The following is a 23,635-nucleotide window of genomic DNA, read 5'->3' on the forward strand; positions in this document are numbered from 1 at the left end:
TTATTTTAGGTTACACAACGATTCCTAAGAGAAAACATATTCTGGTGATGTAACAAAACTCTCTGCTTATTTGAAACAATACCTGGACTTGGCGCTAATGGTAAAAAAAATAAAAAAATAAAAAGGTCTTCCCAAAGGACCTAAACAAGGGTGCCTCTGGGCATTACGTGGGTGACCTAGGGGTACTGCAGACGGTATTATCAAATCAAAAGTATCACAACTGGCTCATCAAGAAAAGTGAAGTCAGTGAATGTACAGTGAGGCTGGATGGGGAGGAAATGGAGAATGTAAGTGCGTTTAAGTACTTGGGTAGTGTGATGAGTAAGGATGGAAGTTTAGAGGGGGAAATGCTTGAAAGGGTGCAGCGGGGAAGAAAGGTTGCTTGTTCCTTGAAAGCAGTGATAAGAAACAGCGAAGTGAGCATGGAAGTGAAAAGGCTACTTACATGACTGTATTGTGAGGCCAACTCTAACGTATGGAAGTGAAGCTTGGACCTTGTTGGAGGAACATAAGTCCAGAGTGAAAGCAGTGGAAATGAGTTATTTGAGAGGAGCATGTGGAGTCACATGGAGAGACAGGCTGACAAATAAGGAAGTGAAGGAATGTTGTGGTGTGGATGTGCTAGGAAGCTTTAGGAGAAACACATTAAGGTGGTCTGGCCTTGTGGAGAGGGTGTAGAGTGAGAGACTGACGAGGAGAGTGCATGTGAGTGATGTGGAGGAGGGTGAGGGAGGGGGAGGCCAAGGATGATGTGGAGGGATGGAGTGGAGCGGTATATGAGAGACGGGGTGTGTGAGCTGGGAGCAGGGCAGTGAAACGGCGGGGGACAGAGCGACATGGAGGCGATTTGTTTGTGGCCACCCCTTGCGGAATTAAGGCGTCTGACGATAGAGTCACGTGGTATAGGTTGTTATATGGTGCTAGGCACCTGTTGTCTAGCACATGAGCTAATCAGTCCACAGTTGCTCATCAACAGTGTAACTCAGTCACTCAGTAACTGAATGACATCTTTGACTGTAGGTCGTTATTAGGATGGATCAGACAAAATGGTTAACAAGTATCTGGATTAGAAATATTACTCTTGATGCTCCACCCTCCCAGACTTGGTGCCAGTAAAGGAATTAAAACAAAAAAAACTGGGCAATGCCTCAGACATCAGTACAAAAATATTTTGTGAGAATTTCCGTCATACTTAACAGTAAAATACAAATTTACAGATGTATTTTCCAGACAGTCAAAGACGGATTGTTCCGAGAAGTGGCTCAGATGGAGGATGATGGAAGACTGATGTTCCGAATTTATGCCGAGTTCTCGAACAGTCTAAGGCTTGTGAAGAAAGGTGACCATGTTATCATCGATAATGAAATAGCTTTAACGAATCAACTTGCCGAAGATTATTCCCAAAGTGGTAAGTATTACATATATTTAATTTTCAATATGCATGGCTCTCATATTTATATAAAATTAGAAAATGTCAGTATATCTGTTTTTACATTAACTGTAGCTACTTAAAGCAGCACAGTATGACAAAGCATGCGGATAATAATTAATTTTCCATAAATCGAAAAAAAAATATATATATATTTGCCTTATGTATGAAACATTTGGATATTTTTCGGAATTTACAGTAATATCTTGCATCAAAAATTTTCTCGTCACACCGCTAGATGTAGCTGCCAAAAATGTTTCATTTGTTTATGCAGATACTGAACCTCCGTTCTGTTATATAAAAAAAAAAAAAAAAAAAAAAAAGATCTTACATTATTTCTGTGAGGAAGACAATGTCAGTATATAAATTTTGGAATAAAAACTTGGAGCCTACAGTCATGAATATTGATTTCCAAAGATTTAAATACAGACTAGGACTCCATAAATAATGTAATGTGCGTTCTAATCCGGCAGAAATGCATTATTTAACGGCTTTCATATTGTTGTACATAATGAACCAAATATGCTATGAATAAATTCATTACATGCATATCCTATAGCCTAATTATAAGCATGATTTGTTTCATAATACTCCCCATCTCCCAGGTTTTTAAAATATGTTCAGTACTGAAGTTAGAAGAAATTATTATATGAGGTTGAAAGGTCGTTAGTCTTAAAAGATTTGTTAGAAATGGAAAATATTAAGAGCATTATGAAATTTCCGTTATTATGTTTGATAATGCAAACATAGAACGTGTGTGAATGTGTGATTTCCATATCTGAGAGAAGTTTTGGGTGGAAGGGGAGCACACACTAACACGCCATAGTTGAAATGAGATAGATAGCTAAGGTTTATTATCATATAATCACTGTCAGTGATATATTCTTTTTTCACAGTTCTACTGACCTTGACAACTGAAACCTAGCCATAGCTTTACTGATCTAGACTATGACAACCAAGTCTCATGTCGTCTTATGCCCCAAGCCACTTGGGGCCCCCCAGTAAAAAAACTTTGGCTGGCATCTAATCGTTCAATAGAGTTAATATATAAAAGTAAATTTCATCATTCTGTCTTCTAAACTAGTGGAAGTGTTGCCAGAGAGTAGATAATTTTTGAAAATTGGACTGAATGTCAAGTTTTTTAACCTTCAGCTTCTTTTTCTTGGACTAATCGAACAAAAAGTGTTTATACTACAACGTTGGCTGATGGCCGACTTCCTTTCCTATGAGATCTTCCCATAATGTTCAATCCCTAGTGGACATTCACTGAAGCCCCATTACTTCCAAAGCGAATCTCTGTCTCATCCCCGCTTTCACACTCTCACAGGTTCCTCTTACTGTCTTATTAGACTGACGAATCCATTTGTATTTACATCACCCAACTCTCTCTCTCTCTCTCTCTCTCTCTCTCTCTCTCTCTCTCTCTCTCTCTCTCCCAACTGCCCAGCTAACATCTTGGCATCTTTCTCTGCTCGAACAGTCTCTCCACCTTTCCCACCAAAGTTCAGATTTCTGCTCCGTAGGTTAACGTTGATTTCACTGCTGTTTGATTTATTATTATTATTTTTCCCCTGGGCGTGTCCCTACCATATTTTACTGCTGGTTTCTCCCTCCATAATCTCCAGACTACCGATCTGTTTCACTTGTCACAATATTACAATGTCCTGCCACAATCACTGATTCCAAATACTTTAATTTCCACAAATGCCTCACTAATGCTTCGTTATAATCCACTATTTGTATCTAAACACCTGGGCCCGTACTTATAAAACATTAAGAGAAAAAAGAGAAAGTCTGTCCTGAATTCACCTTATGTTCGACCTAACCTGAATCATATCTAAAGACAACTCTCGAGCTGGTAGCCTACAGCACTTCGGACACATATAATAACCAAAGCGGTAAACATAGCCATTGCACCACAACAACAACAAATTCGCCACCGTCAACCAAGACTTTTCGTAGCTGGAATTATGTTTTTGAGCTAAGTTATGCAGAACTAGTAAAAAGATACTGCTTGGACCCTGCAGGCATTATTTTTGTTACAGATTTGGTGCAGGAGACTCTAACAAGACCAACGGCGAGAAACAAGCTCTCACGCCAGAAATGAAAGTTATTTTATGGTTGCGTTCACTTGCAGCTGGAAAAATGCAACTTTGTAGTGGTGACGACCACTCTTGTGTTTATCGTACTGTTGGAGTTCTCCACGCTGCTGATGGCAGTGGTGTTACATTGTTTTCAGGATGTTGTGGCGAGGCAACTTGTCCTCATCCACAGTGATACAAAGTGGTAAATAAATAATTCCTTGAACTTGACATGAATCAGTTAACTTTTCGTCGAAAACGTTTAAGAGAAATATCGTTGGTGTTTTATTTTGTTTTTAATTACATCTTCTCTCTCTCTGTCTCTCTCTCTGTCTCTCTCTCTCTCTCTCTCTCTCTCTCTCTCTCTCTTTGTACTTTCAATTTTCAAAACTCTCAAGTGCTATATATAGCAAACCACTATCTCGGCAGCTTGTGATTTCGGCCCGACAAAGTCTCGACTTTATGATGAACTGCTCCTTAAATGTCACCTGTCTGACTATCACCTAACTATGATGTAGGTTTTTAAAGTAAGGCCTCTCTTAACCACTGACCAGTACATCTGATTTACGTGCCTCCTTGGCCGCCAAACACCGTTTCCTGTAACCCCTGATTATTCACAGTTATTACCAAACCATCTCAGCACGTAGAAACTCCCATTCGTCTCTTCCTATCATTTCAACACTCTTTACCTCCCTTTCCTCTCATTTCAACACTCTTTACCTCCCTTTCCTCTCATTTCAACACTCTTTACCTCCCTTTCCTCTCATTTCAACACTCTTTACCTCCCTTTCCTCTCATTTCAACACTCTTTACCTCCCTTTCCTCTCATTTCAACACTCTTTACGTCCCTTATAATTATTTACAGGAAAAGGACACGTGCAGATCTTTGATCTGTAGTGACCTCTACCTTCAAGTAATCTGAATCTCCTCTGTTAGATCTCACTGTGCTATTATTGTTTTATGCATTTCCTTTCTCACACTCACAGCCCACTCCGTTACCCCCTGTTCCCCGGACATCAGTGCGTCATCTTCTTTGACACTTTATCGAAGGTACATTTTATGTCAGTGAAGCACCTGTGTAATTTTTCATTTCCTTCCAGTTCCTTCTGTTGAACGGACATCACGATGGAAATGACTCACCCATGCATATTTCATCCAGAAATAGAAGCTGCATATCATGTATGCCTAATTTTCTCTTTCGGCCTCTTATCAGTAATCCCGTTAGTATTATTAACGGAATGCTACAGAATGTTTCATCGACTTAATCGCTCTGTAGTTCCCAACCCCCCCCCACCCAAAAAAAAAAAAAAAAAAAAAAACTGTATATTCCTTTTCTGCGTAGGGAAAGTCCCATTACTTCCCCAGCTCTTTGTTAAAAGGCAGGGCGATAATTTTTTGCCACCTGTGTGTGTGTGTGTGTGTGTGTGTGTGTGTGTGTGTGTGTGTGTGTGTGTGTGTGTGTGTGTCTGTTCCCATTATATCTCACGAACGGCTTGAACTATCACCATGAAACCTTTCAGGGTATCAAGATATGGACAAAATATTGAACGAGTTCGAAAATGGGCACTCGGGGTCAAAGTCAAGGTCACCAAAATGGCTGCCAAAGGCCAACTAGTATGTGTTGCCGGCCTTTAGCACCATTATATCCCATGAGCGGCTTGAGTTATCAATATGAAACCCTCAGGGTTTCAAGGTATGACCAAAATATTCGACTTGGCCAACAGCATATTCTGGCGGGCGATTAGCATTCGGCTCCCGGATGCTTTTCTTTCATTATATCATGCATTTACAACCATTTTCAAAATTGCATTATTCTTCTCCTCGCCCAGTTTCTTAACTCCACTGCAATTTTCTGTGGTCACGGCATCTTTCCAACCTTCCAGAAGGCAATAACCTCCCAAAGAAAGGTGACCATTCCCAACCCTCTAACTATCGTCCAGTTGCCTTAATATCCTATGTCTCAAAAGTTTTCGAGTCTATTCTTAACAGAAAAATTTTAAAGCATCTTTCCTACCACAACCTTCTTTCTGCTCTTCAGTATGGGTTCCGTCAGGGATGCTCCACTGGCGATCTTCTCATCTTCCATTCAGACTCCTGGTCATCCTCCTTTCGGGACACTGGCGAAAGCTTTGCCATTGCACTTGACATCTCAAAGACTTTTGCTCGAGTCTTGCATAAATCTTTAATTTCCAAACTGCCCTCTTACGGTTTCGGACCTTCTATCTGTGCCTTCATCTATAGGTTCCTTTCTGGTCGGTCTATAGCTGCTGTTGTAGACGGCCATCGTTCTTCTACTAGATCTATCAACAGTGGTGTTCCTCAGGGGTCTGTCCAATCACCAGCTCTCTTTCTTTTATTCATCAGTGATCTAAGCTGTACATCTAACCCTATCCACTCGTACACTGATGATTCCACCCTTCACCTTTCCATTCGGTTTCTGCAACGTCCATCTCAGCAAGTACTTCAACAAACATCGATGATGCTATGGCACACCAAATGTCTGACTTGGCTCGTATCTCTGACTGGAGTAAAAATAATCTTGTTGTTTTTAATGTATCAAAGACTCAGTTTTTACACCTATCAACCCTTCAAAATCTTCCACAGGAGTACCCACTAAAGTTTAATGATATCCATCTCAATCCTGTGTCATCTTTGAACATGCTTGGGGTTTCATTCACTCACGACTAATCTTGGAGAAATCATATTTCATATCTTGTAAAATCCGCTTCCAAGAGACTAGGTGTGCTAAGCCGACTCCTTTCCTTCTTTACCGCTGCACAGTTGTTGACTTTATAGATGGGTTTTATTCGCCCCTGTTTAGAGTACAACTCTCATATGTGGGGAGGCTCCCCACATACAGCTCTTCTCAACAGGGTGGAGTAAAAGGCTTTTCGTCTCATTAACTCTCCTCCTCTTACTGGCTCCCTTCAACTTTTGTCTCTTGGCCGCACTGTTGCATCTTTATCTCTTTTCTATCGCTACTTCATTGGTCATTGCTCCTCTGAACTGTCTGCTTGCATCCCTCCACTTCTACGACGAGTGTGTAGCACCCGTCTAGCAACAAACTCTAATCCCTTTCCTGTCTAACTCTCTAATGCAAGAGTTAACCGTTACTCCCAGTCCTTCATTTATGCAACAGGTCAACTCTGGTTTTGTCTCCCTTTGTCTGTATTTCCTACTTCCTATTATCTCCGGAGGTCCAGGCATCTCGAAATGAATGGATCTTGAATTCGGCTCTCTTTTGTATTGTTTTTGTTTTTTCTCTTGGAAGGAACTGTTGTGCGGGCTCAGCTTTTGGCTTCTTCCTCGCATTAAAAAAAAAAAAAAAGTGATTGTTTAAATCCATGACTTTCTTAGCCAGGGGGTTGAAAGAACGTGCCTGCTGAATGCTACCTTTTATTTCTTTTTTCATTCTCTACTATTATACTTTCAATGTCATAATTTCTGCAATACCTGCAAAGCCAACGCATATTTCATAAATATATACATCTTAATATCTGCTGATGATGGTACGAAAATTATTCAAGAACAGTAGACATGAGGAAGTGACATGTTATCTTCTAAACGTTATGACAGGTTACAGGAAGATATTTTGTACAAAAATATTCCATGTATCATATAAAAGTACTGATTATTTTTACAATTATGTAATATCAATACAATAAATATTATGGTGTACGTGGATCTGTGGGATATATTATGTAAGATCATTACAACATACTTGTGGTGTACAGAGATCTGTTGTATACAAAACTGTCATTAAATGTGGGCGATGAACATTATGAGAATGAGAGCGTAGTTTGATATAAAACTTGGTCTAAAATGACTTAGTCTCGGGTTTGCTTTATTGTTACAAAAATACATTTGTTTACAGAGTATTACCTTCCTATATGATGACTGATTTATGGATGACTCTTCTCAGGTCAGTGTAACTTCTACCTCTCCAGGGAAAGCTTCTTACCGTTTTCATCAGCGTTCATCACACATAAAGACAGTCCGTTATTAACCGGCTTCAACAAAAGGTAATAAAATGTTCCTCTGCACATAATAATTAACAGTATCTGTCACTTGTCTACCCAATGCGTTGAGTCACAATTTTATGTATATATATATATATATATATATATATATATATATATATATATATATATATATATATATATATATCATCATCATCAGCCGTTGAGGTCCACTGCAGGACCGGCCTATCCCTACCGAAGCAGGGACGATATATATATATATATATATATATATGAATAAATATGTAAATATGTATATGTATGTTTATATATATATATATATATATATATATATATATATATATATATATATATATATATATCTATATATATAGATAATCAATCAATCAATCTATCTATCTATCTATCTATCTATATGCAGGATACGTTTGTCACTTCTTACACGGTTAGGTATTTAAAATTCTGTATTAACTGCCTATTTAAGATTCCATACAGATTGTTATGTCTAAAGGTCGAAAATACAAAGAAAATTACTGTTAACTGCCCAAGCAGATCGCAGTTCAGTCACATCCAGTCTCTCATTTGATGTAAACAAGTAATGGTTTATACCACTGGTTCTCAACCCAGGCGGTACGATCTCCCAAGGGGACGCCAAGACCCAAAAGAATAATAGGGAATGGCCTGAACAAGTGTGTGTGTGTGTGTGTGTGTGTGTGGGTGGGTGGGTGGGTGGGTGGGTGTACTCGTAGGTGTGGGTGTGGGTGTGGGTGTGGATGTGGGTGTGATTACTATTTAGCCTACTGATTATAATCTCTGTTCTCCAATTTTGGAAAAGTCCTTCTTCTGTCGGCTGGCTATCTCCCTGTAGCTTCCGTGCTTGGTTTGCCAATCTCAGCAGAAAAAGTTGATCCAAAATATATCAATATCGATGGACTGACCACATCTTTGTTTTCTAAACAATTATGATGGGTTAGGCAGCCAGTCAGTAATCAAGTATGCTTTCCCGTACCAGTCGCTCACCTCGTCTCTATGTGACAAGACTAGTTGATACATTTCACCTTGCGTTTTATTTTTTATATTCGATTGTGTGTCTGTCTGGTAGAGTTGAGCAGAGGGTGTTGCGATGGTTTGGGCATATGGAGAGAATGGATAATGAGCGATTGGTGAAAAAGATAACTAGATCTGATGTGAGAGGTGTAAGGCTGAGAGGGAGACCACGAATAGGATGGATGGACAGTGTGAAGAGAGCGCTGGATGCAAGAGGGATGTCTGTTGAACAAGAAAGAGTGGCTATGCGTGACAGAAATAAATGGAGAGAAATTGTGAATGAATAAATGATGACGCAGCCCTGAGAGGATATTCTCCCGCATTTGGTCTGATCAGCTGGTCAGGTCAGGTGCGGGTAAGGGGATGGGTCTGTTATGATGTGGCAGGGGTAAACCAGCTCTGCTGTCGGGCCCTGCTGCGGATGTCACTGATTGCATTGCACAGTTGACCCTTGTGCGGTGTGATGCGGTGAGGATCTGTCCGTTCTCCCCTTTGGGGCTAAGATGCGAATGAATGTGTTTGAATGGAAGAGTAAATGGGGAGTGTGTCGTCCTGTCTCGGCTACCTCCCTTTCCGTGGGGGAAGCAGCCTAGGTATATAGATAGACAGTGTCTATCTATCTATAGCCAGACGCCTTAATCCCGTAAGGAGTGGCCACAAACGAATCATCTCCCTGTCGCCATGTCTCCCGCCATTTCACTGCCCTGCTCCCGGCTCACACACACCTCACTCATATACCCCTCCACCCCATCCCTACACATCATCCATAGCCTCCCCCTTCCCCTCCCCCTTTCCACCTCACTCACATACACTCTCCTCGTCAGTCGTTCCCTCTCCATCCACTCCACATGGCCAAACCACCTGAATGTGATTTTCCTACGCTTCCTATCACATCCACATCCACATCCACACCACAATACTCCTATATTTCCTCATTTGTCAGTCTGTCTCTCCATGTGACTCCACATGCTCCTCTCAAATAACTCATTTCCTCTGCTCTCACTCTTGACTTCTGTCACTCCAACAAGGTCAAGCTTCACTTACATACGATAGAGTTGATATCAGAACAGTGTCATGTACTAACTTTTTCATTTCCATGCTCCCTTCCTTTTATCTTATCACTGCTTTCAAAGACCCAGCAACCTTTTTTTCCTTGTTGTACCCTTTCAAGCACTTCACTCTCTAAACTTCAATCCAACTTAAAACACTACCCAAGTACTTAAATGCACTCACATTTTCCATTTCCTTCTCATCCAACCTCACTGTATATTCACCGGCTTCTTTCCTCTCAAAGGCCATTACTTTACTCATCACTACATCCACCTTCAGATTCCGTTTCTTACACACTCTCCCAAACTCATCCACCAAGCCTTGCAGTTCCCCTTCGTCTTCACTGAACAACACAGTATCATCTGCAAACAACGGTTCAGTGAGTTTCCACACACCACCCTCTCTCATTATTGCTGCTCCAACGTCCACTGCACTACTTTGTATCTCTTTTATAACCCCAGCCATATACACATTGAACAACCATAGAGACATGACACATCCCTGTTTCCATTCAACCTTCAATCAGAAAAATTCACTCAGTTCACTCTCCACACGCACTGCAACCTTAGCACCCCAATACATTCTCTTCACGGCATTCAACAACTTCTCATTTACTCCATGATTATATTCTTAATACTTTCCACAATTCTTGTCTATCCACCCTGTCATAGGTTTTCTCCAAATCCATGAAGGCCGCATTCAATTTCTTTCCCTTCTTTAAAAACTTTTTCCACTATAGACCTAAGCATGAATATCCGATCTGCACAACCTCTTCCCGTTCTAAAACCTCCCTGTTCTTCTCCAACTAATTCCTCTGTTATTTCCCTGACTCTGTTAATAAGTATCCTACCATATACTTTTCCTGTTACACTAAGAAAACAAATGTCCTTATGATTATCACACACTTCTTTTTCTCATATTCCTTTGTACAGAGGAATAATTATACCTGACTTTCAATTCTCCGGGACTTTACCTTCCTTCCAGGCCAATCTGCACATCTTCCATATCCATTCTACTGCTATCTCTCCCCCATGCTTCAGCATTTCACCACAACACTCCATCAATTCCTGGGGCTTTCCCCTTTTAGACTTTCTTCATTGTTTCCACAACCTTCATCCTACTTATTTCTTCCTCTCTTCTCACATCCCTCCGTCTCCCAGCCATTCCCCAGCCACTTATACTCGCATTACTTTCAGTCTCTATGTTCAACAATTCCTTAAAGCTTTTACTCCATCTGCTCACTTATTCTCGCTTCTTCAATAGTAACCTACCATTTTCGCCTTTCATTTCCCGATTAACTTTTTTAACACCCTGTCAAACTCTCTTTACCTCTTTCCATAACATTTTTTTACATTCCCTCCTCGTTACACTCAAATTCATTCCAAATTCCTCATCCACTCTCTTCTTACTCTCTCTTACTAATCTTTTCATATCTCTCTTCCTTTCTACATATAACTCTCTCTTCTGTCTCTTAACTTGCTTCACATCCGTTTCTCAGCCATTCACTAAATGCTTTCTTCTTTTTTGTCACAGCCTCTCTCACCTCTTCATTCCACCATGCTGTTCCTTGCATTCCCTTTTGTCTTCTCTTCACCCCACACACCGCCTCACATGCTATACAGATTTCTTCTGTGAATATCTTGCACACACTGCACACACCTTCCACGTCTCCCATCCATTCCAAATCATATTTACCCAATCGCTCCTTCACTTCTCTCTCATATTCAGCCTTTTTTTCCCTCCTCTTGTAACCTTTCCACTCTCCTTGTAAGAATAACTTCCTGCTGTCCTTCCCTTTTTCTATTCCTCCACTTCATTTCAACCTTGACTGAGGCAGTGGCTGAATCGGTAGAGAGACGGCCTGCAGTCCTAATGGACCCAGGATCGAATCCCGGCTGGGGCAGGGAACAATTTAAGGATTTGAATTTCCTAAAAAAGCAGACTTTCCTGATCTACCAGATGACCCACCGACATGTCGTAATAATACCCCCGCTAATACCAATACATCAGTCCTGTATGAGATAGCCCTAGCATGTATTCAATATGGACGGTGGGTGTTAGCGCCAAAGTGGTGGCATGTAGAGGTGTATGGAATGTAGGAGGACTACTGGGCCTTGGGAGCAAGCTGTGAAGCCTATGCCCAGAGTAGGACACATAAAAAAAAAATCACCAAGTGGTGGTCAGAAAATACACTCCCCTAACCTCTATATGCTCTTGCATCCATTACACACTTTCTCATCCCATTGTCCACACACACATAATCAATCATTGCCGTCTGTTCATTTGGTACACCACCCACCGTTCTCACCACACGCCATGAATACCTGTGGATCATTTTGTGTCTGAAGAGGGTATTGGCTGTCACTAATCCCCTCCCGGCACAAATGTCCACTAGTGCACTGCCATTCTCATGCACTTCCGCAGGCACACCCCACTCATCAACTACTCCATCCAGCTTCACATTCCCTGCTTTTCCACTCATGTTATCCAATCAAAAGCACTCTCATTCCTTTCAAACTTTTCGATGCACGCTTCCACATTTGTCCAGAACTCTGCTTTCATTCTGCTTGCACGATCGTGCGTTGGCGCAAACACACACACAATCGCCCACATTTATAGTCCAACTTTCAATCTTACCCACATAATTCTTAGGCTGACTGATCCATACTCTCTTATATTCTCCTTCCATCTCTTGAACACAACAATACACACTTCTTTTGTCCTCTCATTCTTACTCACTCCCGCGTATATACCCCATCCATACTCCCATTGCCTCACACTCTCATCTTTTCCATTAAGTTCAGTTAATCGACATACATCGACTTTGCACTCTCAAGCACCTGGACAATCTCTCTCTCTTTCATTTCATCATTTTCACCCCATTCATTCCATGTCGCAGTCCGTACCATGTCCTTTGTGCGGTCTTTAGTCATCACCTGTTGGTCAGTCCTGGTCCGAGGCTTCTTGTTCGTATTTTTAGTTAGTTGTTTTCAGGGCAGGGGCACTAACCGTCCGCCAACTCACTAGTTTTTCACGTAGGGAACACGTGTTGGTTAGCTATAAGGTTGCCGCCGAGCACTGTATATAATTTCCTGGTAAACAGGAAATCATTTGGCTTGCCACTTAATTATAGCGAGCCAAAATAAACAGAGTACTGCTACACTAAGTGGGTGGATGATGGGCGCCCTCCATGTTAGTGAAAACATAAATTGTGTGAATGTGTGATTTCCATTGTTGACACAGTAGCGATGTTTTTGTTTCTAAACAAGCAGGGCAAATTATACGAAAATTACAAATATGCACATTATAGGCTACTCGTATTTCTGACTGACGTTTATGACTGTGGAATTTATGACCATTTGGTATTATTAGTATAATTTTTTGGTGTTCCTGGCTATTAGCAATGTGACTATTTGCAATCTGAAAGAATTTATGACCGTGCCCTGATGCTTGTGACTTTTTGTTCGTGCGAACGACCTTATAATGTTCATGACCATGTGATGTTTACGACCATGTTATCGTGTTATTATTGCCCCCCTTTAGAAGGTGGATCGATAACGGTTTTTGCCTGTGTGTGTGTGTGTGTGTGTGTGTGTGTGTGTGTGTGTGTGTGTGTTCCCATTAGATTTCATGAACAGCTTGAGCTATCAACATGAAACCTTCAGGGTATTAAGATATGGCCAAAATCTTGGATTGTTTCGAAAATGGGCACTCTGGGTCAAGGTCAAGGTCACCAAAATAACTGCCAAAGGTCAATTAGTTTTTATCGCTCATCTTTAGCACCATTATATCTCATGAACGGCTTGAGCTATCAACATGAAACCTTCTGGGTATCAAGATATGGCCTAAATCTTGGACTTGGCCAACAGAATATTGTGACGGGCGATTAGCATTCAGCTTTCGATTGCTTTTCAATCACAGACCAGGTGACGGTTGCACAGACTATGGCTCATGCACATTGATCATGTGATTGTTTTTATATTCAGACATGTTTTGATCTGTATACTTGTCAAAGTCAGCATTTTTCGGGTTGGTAAAGAAACTGAACATTCAGAATATATGCGCAGAGTGGTATATTGCGCGTGGTCTTGCAATCGTGATCAGCAGCGTTGTACAAATGTAAAAAAACAGCATCAAATGTATATACTCGTATACCAGTGTATTACTTATGTGTTTTGTTTCAGTCAGTAAGTAAGAAGGAGTAACACGATTCCTTATCATTCACTGTAATTCACGAAGAAAATTAGATGATAAACAACGGAAAAAAAAAAAAAGGGGGGGGGGCGGAGGCATGCACAAAATGGGTCACGAGCCAAAAACATGAGAACCCCTGGTCTGTACCAAAGCACTTTTAAATCATCTACAAACAAGGTTCACTGCTTTACACTTTGCACCGAATGATATGTTTCCTGCAAGTTATAGATCACAGACAGCATCCTCCCCCCCACCCCCATGAACTACTTCCTTTCAGCTTGCTATGTTCCTTACTCGCCTCACCCTCACAGACACAATATACACTTCTTTTATATTTTTTCCAGGATCCTACGACTGTGGGATTCGGGTTTATTTACCTTCTGGTACGTGAATGGCATCCCAAATGCAACAAGCTGCCGTAATTTACCGAAGCGGATACTGGTCGATTCGCCCCTGGCAATAATAAATTTATGGGTAAGGTGTATTGTCATTTAGAATTTTCTATATTATCATAGAAAAAAAAAATCTCCTACTTTGAAGCTGTCTACCCTGATTATCCAAGAGAAACACGCACTGGTGTACACTCTAACAAAGTGGGGTGCTCAGTGTCACAGAATCGCCTTTTCTAAATCTTCAACCCATTGCGGTTATCTCCCTTAAAGTTTCTAACGTAGTCGATAGCCATAAATCGATGTTGCATAAGCCTATTGGTGAGGCTGGGTTTTAATATTTTTTATGATTTATTTCGGTGTGTCTGGTTAATTCTAAATAGCTAAACATACTGGTTGATGGACAATCATACTTAATGAATGGCACATGGGAAGAAATGACAATGGTTCAGTCAGAAGGTCATGAATCCTGAGATCTTATTCATGCCTTCTTTTAAATCTGAATGACTAATATGTAAACACTCTGTAAATAGAAAAATGACAGGCAGCAACAATGTACCCAGCTTCCTTTCTGCATATTCAGTCATGTAACTGTATTTAATAACATCAGATAAAAGTGCCGTTGCTTTTAATAATTTGCCATTTTATAATTAAAGAACTTGAAGTATTTAGCTATCACCCTTATAGTTATCGTGATCATCTTTTTTTCTCTTTTTTTAATGAAGGATGGAGTGATGTAGCATTCAGAAATAAAGCAAATGTGATGGAATTGTTAACAGTTTACAAAGTGCAATGGGTCCCATAATCATCCATAACCAGTTCAAGTCAAGGGCCTCAAATAACTGGACATAATGTATACAGTACATGGAGAACATAAATTTTAACGAATGAATAGTTCTCTTTCATCTCATACAGTGATAGAAGAGCAAATGGAATGACGTATTTGAACAGGTCTGCTGCTATATAAACACTCAATTATATACTAAAACACACACACACACACACACACACACACACACACACACACACACACACACACACACACACACACACACACACACACACACACACACACACACACACACACACACACAAAACCTCAACTATAAATACACTATAGTCACCTGTGTCAGTTGGTACTCTTTCAGACATGGTGCTTAAAAAGCCGAATGAAATCGTCTAACATTTAACAGTAAAGTTAAACAAGATTCGGAAACTAATATATAAGCACGTTGTATTCTAGTTCAGCTAATGCCTGACGAATATATTCAGCTGAGAGTAAGGAGCATGAGTAGTAATACTGTCACTTAATGTCTTCTCATGGTAAGAATAATGCTTCTATTCTATTCCACTTATCGCCAGACGATTGCATTCAGGTACGACCGAGTCATAGGAGACAAAGGCCCATATTCATCTCAGTTAAAGATGCTCCTAACACTTCTTGTTTAGCTATTTATTTTTGGATGTGTAGCTGGTTACTATCCTTTTGTCCATTATTTATTCAGTTTACCGTGATTATTTAACACGATAAAGGTAATAATGCGTAACAAGCAAAATCACTCAGCTAGGGAGAGGTGTTATGGAGCTTCCTTATTCGACGAGAATAAGAGTGGGAGAGTGTTAATATTGCCACCATTATAACGTCCTCAAACCTCCACGCGACTGGGACAGTTTAATACTGTATCTCGGTTAACGGCAAAATAGGTTATTCAACTATGGGTTAGTCACAGGAACCTGACTGTTTACTCACTTTCCAGGGAATCTTCGTGGTGCTGGCGGTGGGTACAGCTGCTTCTGCTGCGGTGTTGTGTGCTGAGCTTCTCATCTCAAGTCTTTTCACTCACTCTCATCCAGATCATCGGAGTGCAAATAACCACTAAATACCGCAATGGACCCTATACAATTACTTCTGCAAAATACGGATATATATTCTTAATGATGCTTGGGTGAACCCAAATTGTATTTAACCATTCTGTTTGCTCTAATAAATAATAATGGGTTTTTGAGGTGTCTATAGTCCCGGGGTATTGGAAGGTGGCTGTGGTGTAACTGGAAGCATACTCGTCCAACAACTGAAAGGACCGGTATTCGAATCTAGGACAGGCAATAATATCTTTGGGCAATATCTTTATCCTAACCTCATCGTAACAATAATTAAAATAGGAAACAAGATTATTATACTCCACGGTGCGTGTTATTTTCTGAGGGAAAGATTGGGCTTGTCAAATAATACATGATTATCGTAATGAACTTCATTTAATCAACAAATATTAAACTAAGTATTCTTTTTCATAATCCAGGTAAATAGTGATGTATTGGTAAACATACCATCTCACAAATGGCAAAATCTTAGTTCGATTTTCAGAGAGGACAGGCCCTGTGGATAGGGTATAATTGTCTTTTGTCCCTCTTCACCCTCCAATGCCATCTGGGGCCTGGACATAATTCTGCAGAGGATCGTATTCTACAGTAGATGAAAACTGGGATTTAGAAGAATACCGGTTGTCTGCTATAGGGTCTGTGCAGTCAAAGGACAACCATGACAGTAGAGATCGAGGTGCAGTTGAAGACACGCTTGCTCCTCATCGAAGAGGTATAGGTTTCGTTCCAGCCTGTTTGAGCCTAGAACTGATAGAGGGACTAAGATGTATAGTCTGCTGCATGCCCAAGTCTGGAGAATATTTTTGTTAAGTGTTTTCATTGTCACTTACGATTAACCCAAAGATCAGAAAAAAAAAGAAAAAAAGGCCCAAGTAGAACAAGGCTACGCAAATGTGCAGGGGACTATATAGTTGCAGGAAATAACTGTAATTAACTGTTTTATGCATTCTCTAAAGCAACATGCATGCTAGCCATGTCTAAGGATCATACAGTATTTGTTTCATAAAATATGTCAGAAATTGGCGATTTGACGATGTTGCCCCTTCGGGTTCAAACACTTCAGCTGAAGGATGATAGTTGCATGTGTATTCCTCCTAATATTGAGTTATATCTCATTCAGCTTAGCAGAAACTTTCAAAATGGAGAGGATAAATATAGCCCTCGATAACGCCTTCACTAATGAATGGCGTTGATAGTTTGAATAAAATCCTCCATGGACACGGTTAAAAAGAACAAACATTATAGTAGTGGCGAGGTTGGTAATATTGCCACTAGAGGGATATCATCATCATCATCTCTTCCGGGGGATGTACCGGATATCCGCATCCACATCCGCGGAACATCCGCATCCATTTCGACATCCGCATCCATTTCGACATCCGCATCCGCATCCGCATCTGCGCTTATGTAAAAATATACATCCGCATCCGCATCCGCATCTGCATTGGCATTTTAATAAACATCCGCATCCGATTTCGCATTTGAACGGGACATAAAGTGGGTGTGGTGGGTCACTGCATTATTGTGACTTTAACTGAAATGTATACTTTCGTTATAAACAAGAATATCAATGTTTTTCCGTGATGCGACTTGCTTGCTGTGTTTACTGTTTGCCCTGGTAGGCGGTCATACGGGCGAAAATTTTGTAGTGATTCTATAGTGTTTTGGTCTGCACAAGAGCAAAGTAGTTGTGACTAACTCCACCAAGTCGATAAGAGTCGTATGGGTAATACGCTTACCTTGATACATTGCTTTGTAATGGCTAACAGGGGTAATAGGAGTCAAAATGCATTTATATTGGTGTGTATGGCTGTGTGCTTGTGCGTGTGTGCGTATGTGTGTTATGGAGACTATGGCTAGGGAAGTGTCACAGTAAGTTCAAGAAAGGTGCTGAAAGTACCACTGTCTGAAAACACTGTGTTTTTTGCAGCAGCTGAGTTCATTATGAATATTTTAAAAGTAGGCAAAAATCAGTTCCCAAGGCCTGGATAAGGGATAGCCAGCTGTCTCCAAGGGCCGAGCGTTAGTTAAATGATTATGCAACAATACCTGAAAACATCCGCATCCATATCCGCGGGGATGTCATAGTTTCACATCCGCATCTGCATCCGCAGTTTTTAGAAACATATCCGCATCCGCATCCGCAAGATACAGAAACATGATAACCGCATTCACATCCTCATCCGCGGATGTTTAAATCTAACATCCGATACATCCCTAATCTCTGTAAGTTACCTTTGCCTAAAACAACACTTTACAGTCCTGAATATTGATATATTAATGGAGGTTAGCATAAGAACAAAGAGAAAATTACGAAGATGTGTCAGGGAAAGGATATTGTTCGTTCGTTTACAGATTCCCTGCACATATAGTGCAGGCCGGGCCATACATTAGCCCGGTCAGTGGGGTATGGGCTGATTAAAAAATAGTAAGTGGGGAAGACAGGACCTGGGGATTTCCCAGCACACACGTCCTGTCCCCTGGCTGGCTTTGTGGTGTGTGTGGGGAAAGGATAGATTAAAGTGGTCTTTTCTAATTATGCCACTGAGCTACGGAAAGTAAGTTGCTAAAGGACTAAAATCGCTACTAAGTTAAGATGAAAGATCTTACTGACGCTCCACCACCACCCTTTCCACAAGATCCTCAGTCTCCAAAGTTAGGTAACATCACTAGTGAACACTACAGTACCGTGAAAATACCACCTTTGATTCTTTAGCTTCACACACACAAATGACCCGTGGCATCAGCAAGTTATACTGATTTTCTTCCTCCAATGCCTGCCATCCCCCTACCACTGATCCCTCCCTGGTTGCAGTAGTTTGGTCCGGTGATCAGTTTATATTTTACTCAAATTATCCGCAGTCGATTTTGTCTCATTAGGTTTGTCTTCCAGAACTTGAGGAGTTAATTAGAGCCTCCATTTTCTTTTCCTCTCTTTGGAATTTGCTTTCCTGCATTGGCTTCCCTCCCAAACTTCAACCCACAGTAGTTCAGTTATAATTGATAAACGTTTGTTTTGGAATGGAGGACACCTGTAGTACGGTGAGTGGACTTATCTTACATATAAAACTTGCTTTTCCTTCCTCCGTTCATCTTCTTTAATCCATCCTTCCATCATCCAATCCTACGTTGCCCCATGAGGAGCGTAAGAGCCCGGGGCTAGACAAATTGGTCCTGACATTTAAGATGAGTGACCAGCCTCACTCATTCCTGAGTAGCAATTACGTGAGCAATAAAAACCCAACCATCCCTTGGATATAAACCTTCACCAGCTGAATCCGACTGGAGCGCCGTAATCCCACTAAATCACCAGGCGCCAAAATTTGGTTATATGGTTACCACCTGCATAGTAAATAGTTTCCTGGTGTACAGGGAACCATTTGGCTTGTCACTCAGTGTAGAGTCACTCACAGGCAGAAGGAAGAGGAAAGAATGAAGGAATGAAAGACAGAAGAGGGAGCGTAAAGTCACCAGCAGGCAGAAGGACGAGGAAAGAATGAAGGAAAGACAGAAGAGGATGAAAGGAAAGAAGGGTGGAGAAAATGAAAGGGCAGACACCCAAGAGCAGCACTACATCGGGTGAGTGGATGGTAAGCGTCCCCACCTACCATAAATCTTCCTTAAAAGAAATAAAAATCCTCCCCACAGCCATTTACTCGCCATTCTCCCTCTACAACTTAACTTTGGGTGGAGATTTTAATTCAGATAAATTATTCAATCTGATAAATTCAACACTAATTTTCATCCCCAATTTGACAGGCCTTAAAGTCTACCACAACCGATGCTATTTAGAGCGTAGTAAGTCAGAGATCAAGGTCACATTACAAGGCCAAATTAATCGCTTTTAATCAAAGTTGAACTCAAGTTGGTGGATTGGTTAAGCGTCACGCAACGATGTACTAATTACTTTTACGAACAATGGACTTACAATCGACATGACAGGGCAAGGTCACAATTTCGGCCTGAGAGTTGTCTTGTAGTTGCCATGGGATTTATGTAGCACCTCTCCCCTAGCAATATAGTCTTCATATTGCACCTTAACATTCTCTTGGATGTTACTGATAATACTTTAGTATCGACATAGTTCGCATCTGTAACACAAAAACGGATACTGAGATCTAATGTGAAGAATAAATTGGTAAGGAAGAGGGGCCAGTGTTCCATTCTTTGAGTAGCCAATCCATTCTTTTATTCTTGCCGTCCCCTAAAAATCTTGTTGCAGCACACATCGAGGCGGCTAAATACAGTGTGTGTCCCTCATTCAGCCACGGAGTAACTGTATTGATTTTTCAGGCCTTTAAGAACAGCGTGTAAGGTTTGAGGGGCAGGGCATTTTGAGGGGTAGGGCATCATACTTGTACATACTTGTCGGTACTTACTGTATACAACGTGAGGGAGACGCCTTCCCTTAGTGACACCCATACGGCTAATTCACTGTCTAGTTGAACAGGAGACCCTTATCTTCCTTTCTATTTCCCTCAAATAGGGTGGTTGATTGATGGAAAAAGGCGATTTCAGCCTGCAGTCATGTTACAGCTGAAACTGGATCGACAACAGCAACAACAACAACAACACCTACTACTACTACTACTACTACTACTACTACTATTTCTGCTACTTCTACTACAGTTACTACTACTACTTGTTCTTTTTTATTCCAGAATCGGTAGCGAGACGGCCTACAGTCCTAATGGACACAGGTTCGAATCCCCGCTGGGGCAGGGAACAGATTAAGGATTTGAATTTCATAAAATGCAGAGTTTTCTGACCTACCAGATGACTCGCCGACATGTCATAAAAGTACCCCCTCTAACACCAGTACACCAGTCCTGTGCGAGACAGCCCTAGCATGTATTCAATATGGATGGTGGGTGTTAGCGCCGAAGTGGTGACATGTGGAGATGTAGGAGGACCACTGGGCCCCAAGGAGGACTACTGGGACTTGGGAATACGCCCTGAAGCCTTTGCCCAGGGTCAAACACGTAAAAAAAAAAAAAATCCATTGGGGAATTATATTGTGAAGATCAAAACCAACCTTCCTAATATAGTTCACCATTTGGAGTTGTAATGTGAAGGTTAACACTAACTCTCATATTACAATCCGTTGGTCCCAAGCACGCCAACGGCTGTGGTTACCGACCATCTACTATTACTATTATCATTTTATTTTATAGCTATTGATATTACAGTGTAAAGACATTAAACTATTGGAGTCGCTGGTCTATGCGACTCTCGACCACTTTAGCTTCGTAATCCACACCCGCCAGAGAGACAGGCCTGAGGGCTGATGATTTTGTGCCCCTGAGACATAGCAGAGCAGACCTCACGAGGGAGAATGACAGTCGACATCTCATCCAGGCCATAACAGAACTCTGCGGTTGACGTTTCTTCTCAGAAAGAACCTCTGCCAGTCTCGAGTAGAATCTCACCACTTCTGGACCCATCCCACCGTGGTCCACATGTTGGATCCTTTCTTGATAATTTCTATTTTTTTCTTGTTTATTCCTTATGTGTGCAGCTTCGAGAGACAGTTCGTGATGGCATGCTGCCATGGGATTGAATATCCTGATATCGAAGAACGCCCTCTGCCCACGTGTCCAGAAGCCTCGAGCAATGACATCCACTCTTGCATCATTTGATGTGTTTGCTACTCTGTGGGTGAAGTGCTCGCCGTCCAGGGGTAGAAGAGCTGGCTCACTAATGACATGATGGCATATTTCCTGCAGCATTTTGGCAGTGAGGTCGCGTACTTCATCGTGTCGGATGCAAACAAAGCCTCCCTTCTTGCATACCATTGCGTGGTTTGCATCAAATGCAGTGCCACAGGCACAATGTTGAGGTAGGTTCTCTATTGGCCTCCCATATCTCAAGGCTATGGCGTCAGCAAATTCTTGATTGTTGAAGTGGAAGCCTTTTCCCTTGAGAGGCAGGGTTGTGAGCCAGTTCGATGCCCCAGCTTCCTATGCAATTTCAACTCTTTTGCATTGGTCTGGTGTTAGATGTTCGATTATGTGCTGCAGCTGGTCCTTTTGTCTTGCTTCACGCTCCTTGCTTATCTGTGTCTGTATGTCTTTCTGCCTTTGGTGGTCGATTTCACTCGTCTCAACCTGGGCGCAAATCTTCTGTGACAAGAATTCAGTGGGCCTGATTGAATTTCCGTGTTCGTATTTTGCCACAGCTGCTGGATTTATAATGCCAAGGCTTCCCATCTTGGGTGTTAGTGCTAGACGGTCCCTCTCTTCTGGTGTGGGGATGTGGCCATTGGTCAGTGATGGGAGGAATGAATCCCTAATAGCATCCTCCAGTGGTTGTAGCAGCAACTCGATGTCTGGTATGGTCCTCATCACGAAGGTCCACTTGTGCTTTATACCATAGGCAAATGCGCTGTATGGTGCATGGGGTTCTGTTTTTGCATGGCTGGATAGTGTATGAATTTCTTCTACCCAAGTCTTTACCTTATCACTCACTTATTTGTCCTTGAATTTCTTAGTTCCAATCAGAGCACCTACTGTAGATGCCTCTGACCTTTCTTGGTCACTATGTTGTTTGTGCCTCTAAATGCTTCCTGTGCATCTTGATAATAAGCTGGTTTCACGATCAAGATGGACTTACTTGCATTAGGGTAGTACTATTTCAGGGCCATGAGATGTTACAAGGTTCCACCATTTCCTCACATCTTCAACCTTGCCAGCACCCGTGAGATCATCTGCATAGGCTACCTGTTTTACATTGATGGCCTCGTATTTGATCTGTTGTTGCAGCACTGTCATCGCCAGGGTGTACATAGCCATGGCAACGGGGTTCCCCTGGGTAGTTCCTTCTGTGGACTGGATTACACCGACATCGTGAGCAACTGTCTTACCCACAATGCAGAGGTCTGCTGGTTCTTTGTAGGTCTTTTCCACATATTGGGCAAATGCTGGGCATTTAACCTTGATGTTGTGCAGCATTGCCTCCCGGTTGATGGAATTAAATGCATTTGAGGTATCAACTAATAATACTGCCTGACATTCCTATTCCTCATATATTCTCCTCATGGAGTGAACTGCTGCCTCACCTCCTGCCTGCTGGCCTGCACACACTTGGAGGTTGCCAACTGCCTGCTTCACATCATCTTTCACCACCTCCATGATGCATTTTCCCATAATCCGGCTTAAGACTTCACCCACCCCGATGGGCCTGCATCCAGGATACTTATCAAGGGGGATTAGTCTGCAAGCCGTCAGTGCTTCGATGTTATTGCACTGACGTGAAGCCAGCTTCCTCAACAGTGAGGCAATGGTGTTACATAGGTCTGTTGCTGCCTCCCCAAACTTGATGTTACTGAGGATTACTCGCCAAGATTTTGCATCCAGGCCTGATGGTCCTGCCCCTCCCTGTGTGTACATTGCCTTCCACCACACCATATCTCCAGTTATCCTGTCATATATGATGGGATTGGGAGGAGTGTAGTTGCTGTCAAGCCTTGACTGGGCACGTGCTTGTCGTGCAGTCGGGTGTTTTTCTTTTAGTTGTTGCATTGTTTCTCCTGTCAGGTCAAGTACTCCGTTTGGTGATTCAGCTGACTGGGATCTTGTCGCCATT

The 23,635-nt window shown here is 41.7% G+C and overlaps 1 protein-coding gene across 1 annotated transcript in view; it reads left to right on the forward strand.

Moving 5' to 3' along the window:
- LOC145397268 (putative glutamate receptor) overlaps window positions 1–23,635 on the forward strand; it is a 70,939-nt gene that overhangs the window by 12,163 nt on the left and 35,141 nt on the right. Inside the window, exons 6-8 of the mRNA XM_080270466.1 lie at window positions 1,231–1,408; window positions 7,433–7,532; window positions 14,126–14,255. Coding sequence (XP_080126592.1) covers window positions 1,231–1,408; window positions 7,433–7,532; window positions 14,126–14,255 — 408 coding nt within the window. The remainder of the gene's footprint in view (window positions 1–1,230; window positions 1,409–7,432; window positions 7,533–14,125; window positions 14,256–23,635) is intronic.

Source organism: Coenobita brevimanus, chromosome 40 (genome assembly GCF_032717465.1).
Source record: "Coenobita brevimanus isolate Jiangsu-jjx chromosome 40, ASM3271746v2, whole genome shotgun sequence".
Classification (NCBI taxonomy): Eukaryota; Metazoa; Arthropoda; class Malacostraca; order Decapoda; family Coenobitidae; genus Coenobita; species Coenobita brevimanus.